The following is a 23,002-nucleotide window of genomic DNA, read 5'->3' on the forward strand; positions in this document are numbered from 1 at the left end:
AGGGAACACTAAATAACACATCCTAGAGCCGAATGAATGAAATAGTCTTATTAAATACTTTGTTCTTTACATAGTTGTATGCTGACAACAAAATCACAAAAATTATCAATGGACATCAAATTTATTAACCCATGAAGGTCTGGATTTGGAGTCACATTCAAAATGAAAGTGGGAAAACTCTACAGGCTTATCCAACTTTGATGCAATGTCCTTAAATGAGATCAAAATGAATAAATGTTGCTTCCTAAGTGGACAGTTTGATTTCACAGAAGTGTGATTGACTTGGAGTTACATTGTGTTGTTTAAGTGTTCCCTTTATTTTTTGAGCAGTATATATGTGTGTGTATGTATATACCTGTGTGTATGGATATGTATATATGCGGGTATATGTATACACACATATGTGTTTATGAATTTATGTTTATTTAAATGACTATGGATATGGGACATGCATAGAGGAGGGATGGTGAAGATCTGGGTGGAAGGATGCTGCGGTTGGAACTGCAAGATAGGAGGTCCTGAGGAAGACCAGAGAGATTTATGGATGGAGGGAAAGAGGATATGGAGTGAGGGGGTGAGAAGAGGATGCAGAGGAGAGGGTTAGATGAAGAAAGATGATTCACTGTGTCGACCTCTGAAGGGAACAGCTGAAACATTATCTGTGAAATAAATGGCATTTGCATCTTCCTGGAAAGATAGTGACTCTTGTGTCCCTTAAGTTACCATGACTCACAGCTATCTGTCACATTCAACTGTTGGGGCTCTTCTCATTGAAATACTGTTACACATTAGGATGAGATTGGGAGCTGAACACGTACCGGCTTCTTTTGAGTTTTAAAGGTAATTTTAAGCCCATCCCTGCATGTTTTCTCTTGATTTACTCAGGTGTGCAAATACAGGGGTGTCTGGAGGTCATCAAATAATTCCAAAGGGCCTATTTTGGTAGTAAAAGCGAGCAGAGTCTCACACCTCCTGGTATGCTGGGGGTGTGCAGCTGCTATCTGCATAGTTAGGCTAGACTTGGGTAAATAATTGATAATATGGAGGGGGGGGGTCACACAAATGGCAAAATAGAACAAGAACACGCTGTTCATAGAGTTGCCTTAAATACAGTGATTTTACCAGTTTTGTAAATAAAATGGGTGTCACGAAGCACTTTGTATCTTATAAGTGCTATTATGAATACAATGACTAATAATTTCTTTCCACACCCACCAGTACTGGTGTAGATTGCTGTAGCTTATTAAAAAAAACAACAACACAAAGTCCGACATTTAAAAACCTAGTGATCAATCTCACTGTGGATTAAACCCTACAGCTAGCCTCTCTGATCAGCAGACATAACATTTATTACTTACACTAGTATATTAGTCACAAGACTTCATTATACATAATGAGGCTATATTGTGATGTTTGATGTATGTGTGTCATTCGGTAGTTGTTGATCACAACTGTAAATGCATAAACAAAGTCCACTGCTTAAGTCCCAATCTGCCGGACACATTCTTGTGTAATTGCTAAAATGAAGGCAAATTAATGGCTTTATGATTTTGGCAAACCATGTTTTATTCGCTCAACTGCACATTGTCAGTGTGATTTGACTCTGTCGAAAGGGGTTATGTTCGCTTTGGTATTTCCATAATGTCCTTATTTTGAATATACCCTTTTGGCTACGTTCTCTCTTGTAGAGGAAAATCGTTTTTAGTTTTACGTAACGCTGGCCTGCAAGTGCAGTGTTTTGCCTTTTTTTTTGTTACCGTCTCGGGGCTTTGTTTGGGTAACCTCAGCTTACCTCGAGTCATCTGGCATTTCACCGATACAGACGAGCAAAAAGATTTGTGCTAAATGTTGTGAACGAAAAGCTTCAAACTCATAACTCAAAGCATCAGTTGAGTGTTCGAGAATTTCTGGGGTTAGTTTATTGTTCTAGATCAGTCCTTCCTTTGTGCAAGAACTCATATCATGCATGTTAGTATCCAATGACTGTTGTGTAATTATATGCTATTAAGTCATACTGAGATGCGCAGTCCTTCAACAGTTAGATATCACTGCAAGCCTTTGTTGGGATTTACTTTATTTTTTTAACCTCCTCAAACCGTGGCCACTGGAATCGAGCACTAAACAGCTGATTACACTTCAGCCTGTTCATTTAAATGGAAATCATGGAAAGCAAATATTAGCACGGCTGCTTAGATAAACCTCTATTAAGATGTTGGCTCATGTCCCTGTGCCCCACCAACTGGCCCAATCCACGTTGAGAGCTCTTTTTATTCTCGCTTGGTTAATATAAAGATATAAAAAATGACTAAAATAACTGTAGGTACGGTTGATCTTGGTAACTACCATCAGTTTTGTTGGTGTTCCACCTTCATTCAGTCTTCCCTGTTGCCAAACTACTTGATTTTCATATGTCAACACCTGACAAACATGAACACTCTGTATATTTTTTGAAAGACTATTATATGATATTATAGATGTTTCTTAAAAGACGAATGTAAAAATGCAATAAGAAATAAAAAAACTAGGTTTGCTTACTTTTTATCTTGAATTACTTCGACTAATTATGTCGACTATAAGAACAGCAGTGTACTTTTCTACATTGTTCATGTCAGAAGTCTCCAATCTCAGCTTCATAAAATATATATATGAAAAAAAAACATTTTTCTGTAACAATGTGCCAACTGTCAAACTGGAAAACAGTCTTTAACGTTTACTTTGCTTTTTTAATTCGTTCATTATCTGCAACATTTATCCAGACCTGCTGGAGCCTATCCTGTCATTGGGCGGGAGGCAGTGTTCACCCTGGATCAATCATGGGGTCACATATAGACAAACAACCATTCATCCTCTCATTCACATGTCCGGGCCATTTAGGGTCTCCAATGAACCTCCTAAGTTGTTTTGGGCCTGTGAGAGGAAACTGGAGAACCCCCGCAGATACGAGGGAGAACATGGGCACTCCGCGCAGAAAGGCATCCTGGTGGAACCAAACCAGGGACCATTTTGCTGTGAGGCAGAAGCGCTAACTACTGCTAAACACTGCACCGCCCACTCCTTTTTGTCACTTAAAGACAGCAGTTTTAAGTCACATGAGACCTTCCGAATTCGGACCAAGGTGATTCCACAAACACCTCAACATAATAGTAGCCATAATTTATTTCTATTTTAAACCCAACAGTCAATAAACACCTCTTACTGAGGGTGAATTGCAGACTTGGAGGTGTGAACACATGCACATCTTCATACCAGATTCAATGATGTAGGAGAGCAATAGTTGAAAACTACTGTAAATAATAAACTATATGAATGTGAGTTTTCAGCAGTCTTTCCAAGCCATAGATCTGAAAGATCTGTTAGAACATGGAGAGACTTTCCAAGGTTTCAGAGCAACAGCTGCTAAATCCTGGATTCCTTTTTGGTTTTTAAGTACGGTACAAGGAAAAAAAAAAAAGCAACCGGTTTTATTGCATGTGCAGCTGCATGAAGGGCAATTTCTAACCCTGAACAATCGTTTTATCACTGCTACAGAGCAGGCAGACTTCTGCTCGCCAATCAGAGCTGGCCAGGGTTCTTGAATAAGCATTATTCATTAAATTAACATAAAAACGAGGCGAGACAGACACAAGACAAACTGGGAAAATGGCAAAGGCTGTGTTGAAGCCCTACTTTAACGACAGCTGGTTCAGGAGCAACATCGATGAGGACAGGATTCACTGAAGGGCGGCGCAGAAAAGAGCAAACAAACAGGAAGAAAAAGAAAGATGCCGGAGATAAAGGAAACACGATCACTCAATACGAGTCAATATATAGAATCCATGTTAAAAAAAAAACCCCGAAACCTCACAGGCGGGTTTTGGCAAATAGCACGTGTGTTTTGCCAGTCGTTTTTTTCTTTTTTTCTGATTTTCAGACTATTTGTGCAGCTTTTTCCCTGCAGAAAAGGCTAATCCAAAGTCACCAGGTGTATATCTGCTGACTATAATCTTGAAATATGAATTAAAATCATGCAAATGAGAAACAAAATACATTTGAAACATTTTTGTTTTATTGGATCATCATTTCCCACACATTTGAATTAATGTCCTGCCCATCTTGCACACACCAAAAAAATAGAACTGCCTTCCTATTCAACACCACAAGAAAGAGAAGTCCTTGGTTACATTTTGAAATAAATACAGCCATATTTTGGTTCTTTTTTTTGCACACAACACGAATGTCCAGCATTTTCCCATAATAATAAAAATAACTGCAAGCAACCACAAAGGAGAGGACATTCAGGGCCGCACCTGGAACCTGTGAGCAGCGGCGAAGGGCACACTGCGTCCTCTGACCCCGAGCCTTTAGGCTGCGACTCAAAAAACGCATTTGGACAAGCTATCTGTGTTTTAGGGAGCTTTTGGCCTTGACTCTGGTTAACCACAAGCATATCTGATGCCATGGAAACAGCAATAGTGGGGCAAACCTGGTGTCTCTCCATCAGGACCTCCTGCAGGCCTGATGTCTTGGATCATAATCCAAAATCAGAACTCTATTATTTAATATGAGAGCAAAGGTTATGCAAAACATCCATCTTACTCTGTGTATCATCCATCCTGCTTTTATTTAGTTAGTTTCTTTGACTCGTTTTTCTTTATTGCTCTTTCTACATTAGGTCCTCTGAAGCAAATCAAATTAAAATCATGCATTTTCCCACCTTTTTTTAATCACAAAATAAAAGCACAGATAAATGACTTCTCAATTCCTCATTCAGACACAAAACAACCAGTCATTCATGATTTTTCGAAGGTATTTTTACCTGCGTATAAAAAGGTGGAGTGATGCACTGATTCTTTTGACCAGTTTATTTGTACTCTTTGTACAATACCAGACGCTTTACTTGTTAAAAGCAATTAAAAAAGAAAAAGAAAGTACTTCAACTACCATACATCAGTCTGTCAGCTTTGAACCCCGCCGACCCTGTGGCTCTGTGCTCTCTGAAACTGAATGCTATCACAATAGCGTCTTTCTTTCCTGCACACCAAGCTGCACTCAGTGTTTTACTTACACTTCCAACACCGTTCATATTTATAATAATGTTTACAATACCTATTTATTGCCCTTACAAATCCAAACGTACTGTGGAATTCATTGTACAGGGTAACACATTTCCACACTGTACATATGACAATAAACATTTTGAATCATTCCATTTCCGATGCATTGACAGGACAATTCAATTACCCGCGTTTCTACGACTGCCTTAAAATTTAGAGACATCTTTTTTTTTCGGTGAATTATAATCTGAGGATCTTTTTTGTCCTTATTTGTCCTCGGTGTTAGATAACTGAAAGCTGATCCACTCGCCAAAAACGACCCCTATTGTAATGAGCGGTTCCAGTATTCTTCAAATGCAGTCGGAAACTTATCTTTAACACTTTAAAAGCTAAAATGTGCCCTCATCTGATATTGGATGGTGCTCAATATTTCACGTAAACAGCTTTTCCCTCCAAACATCAACTTTTGCCATATTTAATCAGAAAGTAGTTTCGTGTTTGTGTGTGTTGTGAAAATGACATCTTTAAACAGAAGGGGAACCTTTTTTTTTACCACACACTTTAATGGGAACACTTTTTTGCCGCCGGTAGCTGTGTGTTAGTCAGGGTACAGCATGAAGCCGGAGAAGGTGCTGTATTTGTTGTTGTTGCCCCCGTGAGCTTTGCCGCCGTCCAGTTTCACGTAGACCTCGTCCCCCGAGTCCAGGTGCAGCACGGCGCTGTTGCTGGCGTAGTCGTAATTTTGGTCTGCGTCCTGAGCTATCGCGCTGGCCCGGACCTGTGGGGGAAGGGGGGCAAAGTAAAGGATGGTCATTCGCAGGGCGATACGATAAGAACAACTAGGTTTGAATACAGGTCAAGGGTCAGCGCCAGGAAGTGCTATGTCAACCCCTCCAAGTGATTTTTCTCGTCTGGGGTTTGGTTAGTTGAAATAGCAAGTGCACGGAGTTAAAAAAAAATGACCAGGGTGTGTTTTCAGTCCATGCATACGTGCACGTTAGAAGCACACGCGTGGTGGCTGCGTGCCACACGGAGGAATCAGAGGAATCAGTGATCCGAACCGATTTGGGGACGAGTCACTCCCAATGCGTTGAACCCAAACCCCCCGCGGAGTCACCTTGAATCTGTTAACGTGTGAAAATCGCCGGAGCGGCGGGAGGGGAGTGCGTGTGTGCACGTTTCATTTGTGATGCGTTAAAAAATCTGCCTTAAGCGAAAGAGAGCTTGTTTGCGCCAAATGCGCATTTTACGCACCGAGGGCGCACGGCGTCGCTCCACGCTCCCCTTTTTATTTTTTTTTCCATTAGCGATTTCGCTTCTATCACACAAATAACGTAATCTGTCAGGCAAGCGAACGAAAAAAAACACGCTGACCCACCTGGCCGTTTTTGCAGAGGTCGGCCCACATGCTGGTGCCGTCGCCGCCGCGCATCAAGACGTGGTACGTGAAGAAATATATTCCGGAGACGTGGCAGGTGAACTTGCCGGTGCTCGGGTCGTAAAGGCTCCCCAAGTTTGTAATCACGTCGTCGAACTTTAGAACCTCGTATCCTTCATGTGGGTTCTTCAGACCCACGTAGAACGCGATCCTGGGGCTTCCGGCGGTGGAGTTCACGCCGTCCAGGTCCCCGCGGTCCCCCGCCGTGGCTCCGACGAGCGCCGGGAAGGACATCTTGCCAGCGCCGCGCTCCCCGGGCGGCCCTCGGGGCCCCGAGGGTCCCGGCGGTCCCGGCTCCCCCGGCGGGCCCCGGGGCCCCGGTTTCCCCGGTCGCCCGGGCTCCCCGCGGCTCCCCTGCGCCATCGGCGGCTGCGGCAGCGCGTTGTGGATGACCTCCGCGCCGCCGGTGGCCCCCGGTTTGGGGCCGTACGGGTCACACACCATCCGGCAGGTGCCCATCATCTCGTAGCGGTACGCGGCGGCGCCCGGGCCGCGCAGCAGCAGCAGCGGGACGGCGACCGTGAGCGCCAGCAGGATCATCGCGGCGGCGGCCACCGCCGACACCACCGGGCACTTCCGGCGCGCGGCGCGGGGTCCGGCGGACGACGGGAAAGCCGCGGAGCCCCGCCGGGGGGGAATCGTGACGGGAGGACCGGAGGACGCGCAGCCGGAGGTTTCTCCGCCCGACTGGCTGGATGGAAGGATGGAGAGAGGGATGGAGAGATGGATGGAGAGATGGATGGAGAGAGCGCGAACGGCTGCGTCCAGCTGTCAAAGTTTCCGAAGAGGAGACCGGAAGGAAGAGGGCTGACCTTCAAATTAAAACGTGGTCGTGGCGCAGAGCTGCTCTGCGGCTGCCGGTTCAATCCCGAGCAGGGGATGCGAGCAAGTTGATTTGGGGGAAGAAAAAAAAATGGAGTGCGTGTGTGAGAGTGGTCGTGCGTGTGCATGGAGGCGCATAGAAAAACCAATTACAGCTTTACTCTTTACAGCGTGCACTGCAAATAGTTCATACCAAATGATTGTGTGTAGTTATTTGCGTAATAGCTATAATAATAGTGTTTAGTTATATCCATCCATTCATTCATTATTCATACCGCCTCTCCTGCACGTGTATACTTATATTTACTGCTTTTCCCTCTCAGATTTTTACGCAAAAACACAAACAAGAACACATGCACACTGTGGATCCGTCTTGTTTCATGTCATTTTATCCCGGTTTACTGTGAAAGAGGATATCACGCTCTGTGTGTGTGTCTGGTGTGTGTCTGGTGTGTGTTGTGTGTGTGTGTGTGTGTGTGTGTGTGTGTGTGTGTGTGTGTGTGTGTGTGTGTGTGTGTGTGTGTGTGTGTGTGTGTGTCTGGTGTGTGTGTACATATACAGGACTGTCACAGAAAATTAGAATATTGTAATAAAGTTCTTTATCTTCTGTAATGCAATTAATGAAACAAAAAATATTTTTCATGATATTCTAATATTTTGATATAGTATTTTGGACCTTTTTTAAGATCTAAGCCATAATCAGCAATATTGAAATAATAAAAGGCTTGCAATATTTCAGTTGATTTGTAATGACTCCAGAATGTATTACATTTTTGTTTTTGTAATTGCATTGCAGAAGATAAAGAACTTTATCACAATATTCAAATTTTCTGAGACAGTCCTGTATATAAATATATACATACAGAACATATACATGTATGTATATGTGTGTATACATTTATATATATATATATATGTGTGTGTGTGTGTGAGTGTGTGTTAGTGTGTGTGTGTGTGTGTGAGTGTGTGTGTCTGTATGGGATCACACCCGGTATATGCTCTACACACACTAGTTTCAGTGAAAACAGCACTCGAGCGTCCAGCATTTTCTGTATAAAGGCTTAGATGCTCAGCACATTTCAAAATTTACAAGTCAAAGTTGTAGTAACTGTAGTAACTGTAAGCAGAAAGTGGTCTGGGTTCAAGTGACTTAATAGGAAAAACAAGAAGAAGTCATTGTTGGAATTAATACCTGCCGGTTTGATAACCGAATGAGAGAAATATGTAGTTTTTCTGTTTTTCAGTTCAAAGAATAAGTATATATTTGTAAAAGTTCACTGGAAATTGATTGTAAAAGGAAGGGAAAGATTGATTTCCTCCAACATCCAACAGAAACAGCTGAGATAACAGATATCTGAGAATGACTATATAGAGAGGCAGGCAAGATTTTCATACAACATTAAAATTCAAATAATTGAAAAAAATGGTGCGGCATAGATTACCCCACTGCCTCACAGCAACAAGGTTCCCGGTTGGATTCCATAATGGGACCTTTCTGCATGGAGTCTCCTTATTCCTCCATGTTTGAGTTCCACTGGGTTCCTTTGTTTCCTCCTACGGTCCGAAAACACAGATTAGGTTCTTTGGAGACCATGAAAAGTCCAGTGGTGTGAATGAGAGAGTGAATGGTTTTATGCCACTATATGACATGTGAATGAGAGAGTGAATTGTTACATTTTTAAATTATGTTTAAATGAGAAAGTGAATGGTAGCATGTCTCTATATGACATGTGAATGAGCGGGTGAAAGGTTGTATGTCTCTATGTGACGCATTAGAGGAATTTGTAGGGTCAAAAACATTTATGAATATCAACTTTTAAGAAACAGTATATAAACCATGAGGAGCTGAATGCTTTTTATTTTTTTCAATCATAACCTAATTAGGATGAAGCAATTCATGTAAAAAATAAGGGAGTTTCAGGAAGCTGTCTTTTAGAATTGAATATAAGGGTTCGTGTCTACATACTCAAACACATTATTAGGAATTACAGTTTGATTCCTTTTACTAAGTTTAAGGGGTGAAAAATATTATGCATAACTTAACAAAAAATGAGCCGAGCAGGAATGTGGAATTGCTGAGAGGGTCACAGTGAGGAAGCCCCGCACAACTGAACCTGCCTCCCCTGGGGTGAGGGCGGTCAAAGCAGATAATATATGCAGGAAATTGTCTCAAGATGTCTGACGGCTGTCAACACCTTCAGCCAGGCTCCCCAGCTGCTGGGGTATATTTGATGTCTTGTTCCACAAGGTGGAGGGAAATGAACACTGAATTCTGATTCCTCCACGAATTATGATTCAGTCACTTCGTTCTGACAATATGTGTGTGCAGATGTCTCTCTCCATTTTATGCCGTTTTTAGTCCTTTTTCCTACCAAGGCCTGTATGTGTTTTCTTTTTCTTATCAAACACCAGCTCAACAGGACGATTATAATTAGTTTCTGTGGTCATGCGCATACTGTTGAGGTACTCAATAAAGATAGCCGTCGCTCATTGAAAAATAAAAGTGCCTATTGATTTTGTCCTCGAGCTCAAATTTTCCTCTGAAGGACCAAAAATACTTCAGAAAGTGTAGGTTGCGAGCTAAGCGTAGTGGAATTGGAGCGCTGGCCGTGTATCCACAACAGAGGCTTTAGAGCTCAAGGCGATGTGGTGAAATCTTCACATGCCTGACACAAGGCTTAGCTGAAGCCCCCAAGGCCAGACTGTGGGAGCACCCCACACCCCACGCCCCCGCCTTCAGCAATTTCAGCCCATGTTCAGCTCAGCTTTAACTCCGCTGAACAGGAGTCGGCCGGAGCTGCTCTTGTCTGAAGGTGAGAATCGGTGTGACACACCATGTGAGCCAGGTTAAAATTAAATCGAGGTTCACATCTGATGCCGAAGCCATCAAAACAAGTCTTTTGTTATGTTTGTTTCCTTGCTGACTGGAATAGACGATAAATGATATGTAAAAACCGAACCTTCAAGATGCGGAAAGGTTTCTTAATGCTCCCGATCATTCAACGCGATTGCAGAAGTGACCTTTATTCGGGATTAGTACAGTGAACCGTGTCTTAAGGCTATGGTGAGCCAAGCACAGCATGCACATCCGCATAGTACAGCACGTCCTCGCCTGCCCTGTGGCACTACGCCGCTTCCAGGACCACCACATCTCTGCAGACTGCCGTGTCACGGAGACACGGATGGTGTGGTCCATGATTAACTGCCTTCGTGCTCAAAATCCAACTTTTTTTTTTCTATTTCTATTTTTCTTAAACTATTTCTCCTTTTGTGGTTGACTTTATTTCTGGGAAATGGTCTGAAGTTGCAGCTCCGAAATTTTTTTACCCATCATTCAAAAGACGAAAGAGTTATCACAATTGCTTAATATCCTCCTTTATTTTTTTGCAAGTTTTATTTATGATTTATGTTAATATACAAGCGATTCCTGACAATTTCAATCATTTTTGTTGTTTTTAGTGATCTTTTTCCAACTTAATGATCAAATCATGATTTCAACATGCATACAATGTGATGCCCTCGGGGTTCTTGACCCCCCCCAATGTAGTGTCCAATATTATTTCTGCGTGTCTCTGCAGGAATCCTCCCGGACCGCCACGGAAGAGCAAGCTGTTTAGAACTTGCGCCATCAGCTCCTGTCTCGGTGCATGACCCCAATACCCCGTGAGGGGGAGAAGACACCTCCGACATGGAAAGCGCAGAAAGAAATGCCTTCTTGTATGAGGCCTTCTGTCACTGAAGCGCTGTCACGCATTAGCATCAAGCGGCTAACCTGTTGTGATTACACCTTCACTTCAGTACAGCTCATGTCTAACCGTTTACACACCTTAAACCTTGAGGTTGAATAGGAAAAGCAGAGCATTTGTACATATTCATGTGTGTGTATGTAAGTATAGTTCTGTGTGTATTTCATTTATATAACCATTCTAAACATTCATGTCAGTCCAATAATATTAATAAGAATTATAAATATACATATAAAGCCCTTTCAAAATGCTATTCAAATGAGAATATATAAGGCGAGGGCACAGTGACATAGAAAATCATCATTGATCCAATAGCCTCAAACAAAATCTGAAACAATTTCATAAATGGCTTTTATATCTATTAAATGGGTAATGAGGGCACATGAGGACGTAACATTTTAAGGGTATCAGTGTGCTTGTCTTACTGAAAGTGCGTCAGGGATTTTTCATTTTTTAAAAATGTAAATCTAAATTTGCCCTCTGACCTGCATCAAAATGACCTTCTCATTCCTTGGTTGTAACCTTGCTCTAGTGACTGCCGTCGTGATAGTCACTAAAATATCACTTTTCCTTTCTAACCTTTTTTCCAACCAGAACAACAGTGTTAGATTTGATGAGTAAATGTGAATTAACCCTCGGCCACCTTCATTTGTCTCGAATCCTATGATTAATGGTTTGCTATGTGAGGAAATACCAGTAATTAACACCTTTTGAATGAAATATCTCAAAATAAACATATGTATGTACAACGCTGTGACCCTGAGCATGCTAAGCAAACAACAGGGCGAGCAAGAACAGCAGCGATATACTATGTGTGTGTGTGTGTTTGTGTGTGTGCGTGCGTGTGTGTCTGTGTCTGTGTATATGAATTTGAGCGTGACACTGATGCAGTGCGGAGAGCCGGAGGGATTCATCCTTTTGCAAGTGGCAAAGGCAGACATGATGAAGTCATTTTGACAGTGCGTAACCTTTGGTCAGATATCCTTAGACACAATTTTGCTTTTTTCTTTTTCAATCCGGAGGCCTGATTTTAGCAAACCACTCTTTTTGCGAATGAAGCAGCCAATGGATTTAAGGAGGGTAACTGTGCAAAACAAGAGATAGTCTGGTTTTCTTCTAGGCCTCCCGTCTGAAAGTTCCAACCTCAGCATCCTGCTACCTTGATCTTCCCCATCCCTCCTCTGTTCATGTTCAAAACCTCATCTGTTAGCCTGTCTGTCACAAGCGAATATGAAGGGTCTCAGAGCTGATCCCTGATGTCGTCCCATCTCCACATTAAACTCAACCTCACATCTTCTGCACAAACCTCCGCTGTCTCACAGCTGGCATACATGTCCTGCACCAGTCTAACATACCTCTCTGCCACTCGAGAGTTCCTCTTACAATGCCATAGTTCGTCTCTTGACACCCTGTCAGATACTTTTTCTAGTCCTACAAAGGTGCAGTGCCGCTCCAGCTGACATTCTCTGTACTTCTCTATCAACATTGTCAAAGAATAAGCTGCATCTTTAGTACACTTTCTTGGAATGAAAACATACCACTGCTCAAGAATGCTCCCTGCTCTCCATCTAATTTCAACGATTCATCCCTTTAACTTCACAGTATGGTTCATTTCCGTGTAGTTACGAATGACAGCTTGTTGACTTGTAGCAATCTAATGCGGTCAGTCGGCACCACTATCTCCCAACATGTAAGACAAACCAAATGATCAGGAAGCCTTGTCCTATGGCAAATGGTCTCAACCTATATAGTGCATACAAACTTTACAATTTCTAAGTGCTTTACGCTAAATCACTTTCATCCATTCACACACGCACTCTCACACACCGATGGTGCAGAGCTGCCGTGCAAGGCGCTAACCCGGCCATCAGGCGAAACTGGGGAGCTGGTTCTGTGTCAGGCCCAAGGGCACTCCGGCATCCAGACAAAAGAAGCAGGGAATCAAATCGCTACCCTTCCTGATTGACAGAACACCCGCTCCACCAACTGAGCCAGCACATTGTTAAAAAAAAAAGTTTTCTTTTTAAATAATTCACTTGACCATCTAACAGTTTTTAATCTTCCTTTTCAGTCGAGAAGGCAACAATTGGCAGCATGTAGCGCAGCGGTTGCCCCCTTATCTCGCGCCCGCACGGCGGGGGCGTGGCTTGGGCAGTTGCGTCATCTTATCAGGAAGAAGCGCAGCAGCTCCGGGAAAGCGGGGTAAGTGTGCCTGCAAAATAAGTCGTTATTTTAGCCTGATATCGAACACCGTCGTAACCGAACAGAACGACGTTCAGCCAGAAAGTTAACGCGTGGGATTGGAGCGCAAACCGCGCGTAACTTTATTTCGGAGGTAAACTTTCCACCAGTTGGGACAAGGACATCAAAGCAAGGTGGTTGACAAAGAGAACTTCCATTGTTTTTTTGACACTTTAATGTGATTAGCTTGCTGCTAAAGCACACGCGGGGACGTCACGTATCCGAATATGACAGATAGGGTGGGTAAAGTCGACTTAAAAGGGAAACATTATAAACATTTCCGCGAAAATTACATTGAGAAAAAAAGAGAAAATTTTCCCTGTTAACGGAACGTAGCCTCGTTAAGTTAAAGCCCCGAGTATACATTTTTCCCTGTTAACGGAACGTAGCCTCGTTAAGCCCCGAGTCAGTCGCCAGCTGCCCCCTCACCTGCTATGGAGAGCGATAGATGTATTATGATTGATGCTAATGCTATTATTGGATCACAATACACTTCCTGATGTAGGATGTGTCATTTGACACACACATACCTGGATTCCTGGTTTTCAACTTCATGGATGAGAACAAAAATGGCAAACTTTATGGTATTTATTATCAACCAGTTAAAGAATAATATCTTAATCAATTACTCGTCATAGATTTTTATTTCCAGTGTATTTAGAAGCCAGCCTGAATTATTAATAACAATACTAATTCTCATCAACATTTTCTTCTCTTACTGGACTTGATTTTCCAGGCTTCTTCAGTGAGGAACTGAATAAGCCTCTTGGATGAGAAGTGAAACCTCTTCAAGGAAAGAATATTAAGCCCAGTTGCCATGAGAGGAAGATTTTCACAAGAATTTACACTGACATGGTTGACCGAGAATCTCCACAAACAATAATAATAAAGCATTTTATTTAAGGCGTCTTATGACACCATACAGGCACAAAATACACATTTAAAAGAAACAATGAAAATACAAACAGTAAAAATGACGAAGTGGTTAAAAAAATAGTGGCATCAGATGGAACATGGCACTTTAAACAGATGTGCTTTGAGTTGTTATTATTATTACTAACTGATCATGTATCTCTTGTCAGTGACCAATGCCTGATGAAATGGCAAGACCCTTAATCTGTGCCGTATCGGAGGGATCCAGACACCTGGAAGCCTTCGCGCCTGAACCCGGCGCTCCTGTGATCGGCATCCTGGGCACGGGTGACTTCTCCCGCTCGCTGGCCAGACGGTTGGTGGCTTCAGGATACCAGGTGGTGGTGGGGAGTCGAACCCCCAAACGCTCGGTGGCTCTGTTCCCCGAGGAAGCGGAGGTGATGCAAAAGTAGTCTCATACTCAGGCTTACACTACATGCACAACATAATTGGCGTTTTTCATTTGTCTTCTTTTGGTGGTAATTATACGTCTGCGTTGACTCAGCGTTAATGGCTGTTGTTCTATCGTCAGCTCCCCCAGTTGGCTTTTTAACAACTGAAACATGTTTTTTTATTTCCATTACCTCTGTTGCTGATAGGATGTTTTCATTTCTTTGTTATTCAAAATGTTTTGCTATGAGACTGATATGAATTAATGTTGTCTTTGTTGAGATGGGAGATTAAGTATTGCTTAAATGAATCATATTGCGTGCAATATATATTTCCTATTCTACGAATTATGTTTTAGATGGCCCATGTGTCAAGTCTCATGTATTCAGTGGCTAGATAAAGGGATGTCCAACATTTTTACACAAAGGACCAGACTGCGTAACTGTGAAATACTTATGGGCAGCCGTTTCTGAATTAGGCCGAAGTCTGCCTGTCAAAGGTTGTCATAAATATGATTAAATGTGAATAATACAAAGTAGAGGACCTTTATTTTGCACCTGAATTTGGAAGTGTGAAGCTGTTTTTCCCTTATTATTTTTATCATATTTATTTTTTTGACTTTGTTTATTTTTCTGGTGTAAAGGCTTTTTGTCATTGGTCAAAATATCTCTGAGTTTGATATGGACAAGTGACTGTACTGGCCACAGGGCAGCTTCAGATGCACAAACCTGCTTCTATGTTGCAGCCTATTTGCAACACTTAAGCATTTGTTAACAAAGTGATTACATTTGTTTTGGCTAGCAGAGAACCTTCTCGGTGCTGCTCCGGCCAAATTAAATGTATCGCTGGAGTTGAGCAATAGGCCCGATGACATTGGACTGCAGGCCTTAATCAACAAATTATGCCTGCATAAGGCCAACTTGAGGCATGTTGGGTTATTGTGTAGTGAGACATGAAAAATTACGACCAAAGTTATTTTTTATGGTGGACTTTCAATTTAATTGCATTTGCTTTGTGAGGAAAATCCCGTTTTTTCTTATGCATTTCAGTAGTTGCAACAATTGATGATTGACAATAGAACAATTGACATGTGTGGGTGAGGTAATGTCCTTTATTAGTCATTTGGGCACGCCTAGTTTAACATAAAGATGAGAAATATTGGGAAACCATTACTGTTGTGTAACTATTCCAGTTTTTATCACTGTTATAAACACTATAAAAATGTTGTGATGTAATGCATTTTAGAGCTCAGTTTAAAAACTAGTTGAGCCCTTTCGGCAGGTATTTTCTATGAAAAAGTTCCATTGGATTTCATTATCATATTCACCTTATTTGCTGTACGATAGTTTTCCTTATATTGGATCAGCTTTAATAATTCATGACTTTCCAGTGTCAATTTAAATGCACTTCCAAAGTATGACTGTGCCTGTCTCTGTCCTCCAGGTGACCTCCCAGATGGAGGCAGCCAACCAGGCGGACCTGGTTTTTGTCGCTGTCTTTCCTGAGCATCACTACTCACTAGTGCAGCTGAAGCCAGCCCTCACAGGGAAAACACTGGTGGACATAAGCAATGGTTTGCAGATAAAACACAAGGGTCCATCCAATGCAGAACAACTGGCCGAGCTGTTTCCAGAGAGTTTTGTAGTCAAAGGGTTCAACACTATCTCTGCCTGGACCCTCCAGACCGGACCTCGAGATGGAAGTCGACAGGTAAGTTACCTAATTCTTTTACATCTTGCAATGGCTCATATATTCCCAGCAGTTTCATGTAATACTCATTTTAAAAAACTTTGATTATGGAGCAAAACATTTATTTTGTATGGTGTAGATGGAAAGTAAAGGAGTACATTTTTTTTAATCTCAAATGAAAAAATATCAGGGGAAGGATTTTAATAAGAAACTTTGCTCTCGCTCATCTTCGTGTAGGTATTCCTGTGCAGTAACAACAGCAAGGCCAAGAACTCTGTCACACAGCTCTGTCGCAGAATGGGCTTCATACCTGTGGATATGGGCCTTCTCTCCTCCTCTCTAGAGATTGAAAACCTCCCCCTCTATCTATTTCCATCCTGGCGTAGCCCCATCCTTTGCACCCTGTTCCTCTTCATCTTCTTCTACCTGTACAACTTCACCCGAGACATCCTGCAGCCTTATGTTACCGCGGGGAGGAATGTTTTCCACAAAATGCCCATTGAGACTGTTAACGTCACTCTCCCATCTGTTGCCCTGGTGATGCTGGCGTTGGTTTACATGCCGGGTTTAATTGCCGCTGTGCTCCAGTTGTGGTGGGGCACCAAGTACAACCGCTTTCCTAGCTGGCTTGACCAGTGGCTCACCAAGAGGAAGCAGTTGGGGCTATGCAGCTTCCTGTGTGCAGTTCTGCATGTCATCTACAGCTTGTGCCTCCCCATGAGGATATCAGCCCGCTATGAACTCCTCAACGCTGCTTTCAAACAGGTAAGAGGAAGCAGAATCTCATCTCAGCAAGAGAAATAAAACCATCCAAGTATTTTGGATGTCTTCATAGGCATTCATTTATAATGAATTGGTAGGTAATTTGATGTGGTTAATTTGGTCGGATTTTCAGTATTTTTTATTATTAATTTGAAGGCTGTTATCAAAATTGATTTTTAGACAAATTCTTACTAATTTCTCAATAATATTCAATTATTTATTTATTTTTAAAGGGTACCAGTTGCCTTCACTCGGACATTGTCCCCACAGTTCTTAAATCAGTTGCATTATTTTGGACTGTAATGAACATGAAAATTCCAAAGTAATAATTATTTGGTATAATAATTTGCCATAAAAAAACAACATTCATCTATCAAACTCAAGCACACTTGTATGTATATCTTCATTTTGGTCAGCCTTATTTTTAGTCCATTCCTACAAAATGTAGACGCCAAATCATGTAATTTCATGTCTTTCCAGGTACAGGAGGGGGTGAACAACTCCTGGAATGATGAGAAGGTTTGGAGGATGGAACTTTACCTCTCCGTTGGCATCATGGCATTCGGGCTGCTTGCACTGCTGGCTGTCGCCTCGCTGCCCTCAGTTGCTGACAGCATCAACTGGAGAGAGTTCAGCTTTGTGCAGGTACGCAAAGGCACTCAAAGAGACAACAGAAAGACAGCAGCGCGCTGACACACTTGACGTTCAGGCGTCTCAGCAGATTGACGGCACACTGTGTCGACAGATTCTCCTTCTGTGAGGTCACACAAACAACCTTGACTCTAAGTGTTAGCGCTTCTTCTGCTGCCCCAGATTCTGTTAGCCATCGAGCTGTTGCAAAGACATCAGGACTGTTATGACTCACTCTCCTCTCCTCTCCTCTCCTCTCCTCTCCTCTCCTCTCCTCTCCTCTCCTCTCCTCTCCTCTCCTCTCCTCTCCTCTCCCCCACATCTGTTTTTCTTTTTCAACTTGCCGATCAACTAATCCGCTGCCTGTCAGATTTATCACGTGTCCGGCTACAGTCTGTGTTGAAAGTTTCTGCTCAGCATATTCGGACATACTGCAGGACATTGTGTTCACCTACTGTGTTTGATGCGCATGTTTGCATTGTTTTCATCTTTTGGAATAAGTGGTAATGTCACCCCCCCATTCATATTGCATCAATAACACACGCTACTTTAGTCGTTGAATACTGTTTATTTGACCTTGACCTGTTTGTAACAGTCAGTTGAGAAAAACATTCATCTAGCCCAACATATTTGAAAATGTGGACTTTGAATATTTACAAAGAGACAAGATTGTGACTTTTAGCTACATTGAGTTTGTTCAGGAGGCATCTTTAAAAGTTACATTCCATAGAGGTGATCTTGGAGATGCTTGCTTCAATCAGCAAGATGAATATAGTCACACTCCTAGAAAGCAAAATAGGAAGAAGACAAGGACAGACTGAAAGTATTCCTGTACAAAACCCCATTCAAATAATACCATTATCTGGATGTTTTCTGCTTATCCTTGGTAAATTTCAAATCTGTTCCATATTTGTATTCATGTGCTGTCAGTGTAAGGGCTGTGTGTCCCTCTAGTAGTACATCCAGGTGTACATTGACGTTGCATACTATTCAGGACAATAGGACCAATATAATTGATGAGGGAAATCACTACTGAATAGTTTCCATTGTTTTTGTAAATTTGAGATAGTGACTACTGGTGCTGGCCACAATTTTGTCTTGCTAGATGGTTGCAAGCACAAGTTAGCTCAGAGTAACACATCAATGTTTATGACATGAACAAGTGTAGGTCTTGCTCATAGGGAGCAGACAAAAAGACTGCAACGTAACAATACAGCAAAGCCAAGTAGACAAAGCACGTTTGGCTACCCTGCCTTGTCCATGGCTGATCACCACTAGATGGAGCCCCATCCTACATACAGATCTTGAAATTGTGTGGCGCATTTGATGGGCATCATGATTTTCCCTGATAAGATTTGGTATAGAGTTTGTGAAATGCAAGTTTTAATTTAAGAATTAACTTTAAGCCTGAGATTGTTGTGGTATGATATAACAGCAAAAATGTCAGGCTATTTTTTTATTCTTGGGTGGAAAATCTGTTCCTTTGACCTCAAGAACCCAAATGTTGATCCCCCTTTCTTTTTTTTCAATTTGATTTATTTTGCATTTCAATATAATTCGATAATAATCAATCAAAATGAAAGAAAGTAACATTTTTGCTTTAAGGGCTTAACAAACTATGAGACCTAGCTGTGAACTCTGAAATCTTTCATCAGCTAAAGCTGGCAGCTGAATGATTGACAGACAATGAGTAATTATGGCATAGCAAAATTATATTTATTTCGATCATGTGATGAGACTTTGTGTTATTTTGAATATATTTCAAGAACTGAGCAAATTATTCTTTCCAAGCCATTGGTCAAATTAATTTTTTTTTTTGGTATGCGCTCTAATTATTTTTGTGAGAATTATTACTCATTTGGCATTCAAATATCAGTAGATGCACTCTAGGGGTCTGAATCCAAATCATAACAAATGTTTATAAATAACCAAAGCTCCCCTTTGTTCACGCTGAAGAAGTGTGACGAAAAAGTCACCAGTCATGCGAAGCGGAATGCCTCGCGCTCAGCCCAGTCATCGCACAGACGACGAAGAGCGGGGGGCATTCTGAGCATCTGTCCGCAGCCAGAGCCAACCTTGAGAAGTTTTTGTAATTAGCAGGCCCTGGAGTTATATGTAGCACACGCAGGCAAACACTGGTATTAGGTCACGGGTGGTAGGTCAGTGTGCCTCCCCGGGGTTCAGGAGCTGTGGCACAGTGAGCTAATGAAGTGCAGAGGCTGAAAAGGAGCTGCCTTATCTTAACCCCCCCCTCAGCCCCCGTCTTTGCAGCAGAAAATTGAATCTGGATATTTAGGAAAGTGATATCATGATAAGGGCCGTCTTCTCTTATGCAGTCTACACTTGGCTACTGCGCTCTGTCCATGGCTACCATCCACACACTCCTCTTCGGCTGGGACCGGGCCTTCGATCTGGACCGGTATCGCTTCCACCTACCTCCCACCTTCCTACTGGTCCTCATACTGCCACTTGTGGTCCTGGTGGGACGCCTGGCGCTCCTGTTGCCCTGCACGGCTGGACGGCTCCGTAATATCCGCCGCGGCTGGGAGAAAAGCAGGCACATCCGCTTCACCCTGCCAAGCGAGGACTGTCTGAATGGCCAAGAGGATGTCAGTAATGTGTGAGGAACACTATGCCCATGTAGAGTTTATGACTGCACATAAATGCTAAATGATTTATACACATTAGCGTGTAGTTTAATGGAATGTATATCTATCTTATGTTTAGAGATATTTAAGGAGCAGTTAATCAAAGGTCTTGCACTATGCATTCTCTTCAGATGTTTTAGTTTGTCTTTATACTTTCTCCAATAATTTATTGTTTCATCTGTATTACCTTGTTTGCTTCACTCTCACTCCTAGTGAACCTGCTGAGTACTCTGAGCTGAAGTAGTGCAACTGAATGGAGGGTTTGAAGTGTTCTTTTTTTCCATGTTATGTTATTACGTAAATGTTTGGCAGCCAGCTTTCAGTGAAATCTACTATCCTCACAGTGAAATGTTGACACAATTACTGTTTTTCTATCTACTAAATGGAATAGTTAAGTCTTCTCATATAACAGTGAGGATAATCTCACCTCAAAAAGTTACTTTGACCCTCTGCTTTTGCTGCGTTACTTTTCATTTGACGCTCTTCTTCTGTCTTAATGTTTGAATGGATAGTGGCCATTTCTCAGAAACGTCCTAACCAGCAGACATTACTTTTAAAAGGGCAATTCCTTTGCCTGGCTAACAGGTGAATTTTAAAAGATTAAGTTTCAGTTCCCCTGCCATCAGTCAGCCTGGGTCACCTTTTCTGCTCATTATCGTCTCCCAGCTGCAAAACTGAGCCTGTGACAATTGGATTATATCAGCGGCAGGGAGCATCCAGCACCACTGTTACATTTTGTAAACTTACAATGGCTGCTGAAGTGGTCATTTTTCCTGAATCTATCATTGCTGTCATTATTGAACAACTTGTTACATATGTTTATGTTAAAAGGAGAAACAAAAGCAGTATTTAAAACTTTGTCCTGAAGAACAATATGTTCACTGCACAACAATGGGATTGGGGCAACATGCTGCCCTTGCTTTTCCCCACCTTAGCGCTTCTTCGTGATGTCTGAGATCCTGGCTACAGTTCTTGATGATCTTGAAAAACCAGGCAAAGATTTCATTGTTTTTTTTTTTTTCCTCAAATCTAATTTTTACCGTACTGTTTGGTCCCATGTTAGAAACTATACAATCCTGCTGTTGAATTCCATGATTTTTCAAAATCGAGTTGCCCCCATGAAGAGGACCTAGATTGATTTAATATCCTATGCAGATGGAGCAGTTGTTCTGATAGTTTGTGATCAGCTGTTTCTGTTTCCTGGTTAGCAAGCCATGAACTACCTTTGCAAAAAAAGCTTAATTTTATACTTTAGCGGGAAATCTTGCCAGCAATATGATGTGAAACCCTGAAACTTACTATGGACTGTGGGCTTTGATTTAATAAACAGGGAGAAATTAGATTGTCACGCTGCAGAAATTGAACACCGAGCATCAAACTGTTTATGAGATTTCATAATCTCTTAATAAATAGTAATGTATTACAGCCCATGTATAGACGTACTCCAGGGTTTCACTGTTGCTTAGCGAGATCATCTAAGAAAAGAAGCATTTGTTGCCACATAAGAGGCACTAATGTAACAACGCATGCACATCTGAGTGTTTCTGAGGATTTCCCAAGAACATACATTCTGGAATTAAGCATCCACAAGTTTTCCTCACACATACTGTTTTCTCATCATTAGAAGACTTGTATTTGAGAATGCCTGTAAGTCACCCGAGTGCTTCCCCAAAGGGAAAATGGCGCTCCCAACCAGGTTCCCTGCATCTGCGAGCACCTGTCAGTTAACCACAAATAACTGCGTTCACTGCGTTAGGGAAAACTGTTACCAGATGGTTTCAGCCACTGCGAGATGATTCTTGGAGATTTGGCTTCTTCCTACAGTTTGGGGAAAAAAGGCTAGATTGGATTTGTTTTTGATGCCATATAATGTTTTGAATAATTTACCGGGTTTTAAACTGTCCTGAAAGGAAGTATTTAATTTTTTCCAATGTGATAGAAAGCTGCCATTTCAAACTGTCTTATGTTAAAGTATGTTTTTATTTTATATCTGATCTTGCCAAAGATTTATTTTCAGTCCAATTACAAAGACATGAATGTAAAGATTTCAGTGGGACATTGATTAAAAAAAACAAACAAACAAAAAAAAAAAGTTTTTTTTTTTTTTAATTTTTTTCCTAAATCCTGTTAGGTAATTCCTTATGAAATGTCACCACGCAGATACAGTTAAGGAAGGTTGCCTCAGCATCCGAAGAGGATGGTCAGCGTGAGGATACTGCCCTCCTGTGGCGGAGAATCTGTCTACTCAGACCGCTTATCCTGCACATGGAGGTCAAGGGGTTGCTGGAGCCGATCCTAGTTGATGTTGGGTAAAAGGCCACGCATGTGGTAGCAAACAGTCACTTTCCTGAGTCTTCAATTAATACACGCTGCTTGTTTATGGACTGTGAGGGAACAGCAGGCATATGGGGAGGACGAGCTATGGAGGCCACAGTCTTTCCTGTCTGTCTCACCGCAAAATCTGTCAACTTTGAAGGACACCAGTGTTTCTGTTACAATGTTTACAATTACTGTTAAAGGTTTGCTATCAAAAATAGTATTTCAGAGCAAAGTCATTGACATTTTAAGACCCTTGCAGTTGATTAGGCTCAAACTGTTTGAAGCAAAACTAAATTTATCAGAGGACAAATGATACTGTGGCGAGCTGGAGTTTAGCAGAGAAACAATCAAAGTCAAAGATGGTTTGCGCTC

At 41.9% G+C, this 23,002-nt stretch overlaps 2 protein-coding genes across 6 annotated transcripts; one reads left to right on the forward strand and one right to left on the reverse strand.

Annotated features, from left to right (window-relative positions):
• Positions 1–4,027: 4,027 nt before the first annotated feature.
• On the reverse strand, positions 4,028–7,284 carry LOC147233340 (complement C1q-like protein 2). The gene is made up of 2 exons (XM_086147475.1): positions 6,412–7,284; positions 4,028–5,811 (listed from the first exon to the last, which is right to left on the reverse strand). The coding sequence occupies exons 1-2, from the start codon at positions 7,009–7,011 to the stop codon at positions 5,632–5,634; spliced, it is 780 nt and encodes a 259-aa protein (XP_086003601.1). The 5' UTR covers positions 7,012–7,284; the 3' UTR covers positions 4,028–5,631.
• Positions 7,285–13,208: 5,924 nt separating this feature from the next.
• Positions 13,209–22,585, forward strand: LOC147233341 (metalloreductase STEAP3-like). Of its 5 annotated transcripts, none has more exons than XM_086148035.1 (7): positions 13,209–13,241; positions 14,363–14,590; positions 16,026–16,292; positions 16,509–17,036; positions 17,514–17,678; positions 20,000–20,283; positions 22,472–22,585. In XM_086148035.1, exons 2-7 carry the CDS (start codon positions 14,369–14,371, stop codon positions 22,479–22,481), a joined length of 1,476 nt encoding a protein of 491 aa, XP_086004161.1. In that variant the 5' UTR covers positions 13,209–13,241; positions 14,363–14,368; the 3' UTR covers positions 22,482–22,585. The 5 variants fall into 5 exon arrangements, with proteins under 5 accessions (XP_086004161.1, XP_086004164.1, XP_086004160.1 ...); XM_086148034.1 differs by lacking the exon at positions 13,209–13,241 and adding an exon at positions 13,259–13,414; XM_086148036.1 differs by lacking the exon at positions 13,209–13,241 and adding an exon at positions 13,355–13,374.
• The last annotated feature ends 417 nt before the right edge of the window (positions 22,586–23,002 follow it).

The sequence above is a fragment of the Fistularia commersonii genome, chromosome 6 (genome assembly GCF_037954325.1).
Source record: "Fistularia commersonii isolate RoL2024-O1a breed Wild chromosome 6, RoL_Fcom_v1.0, whole genome shotgun sequence".
NCBI lineage: Eukaryota > Metazoa > Chordata > Actinopteri > Syngnathiformes > Fistulariidae > Fistularia > Fistularia commersonii.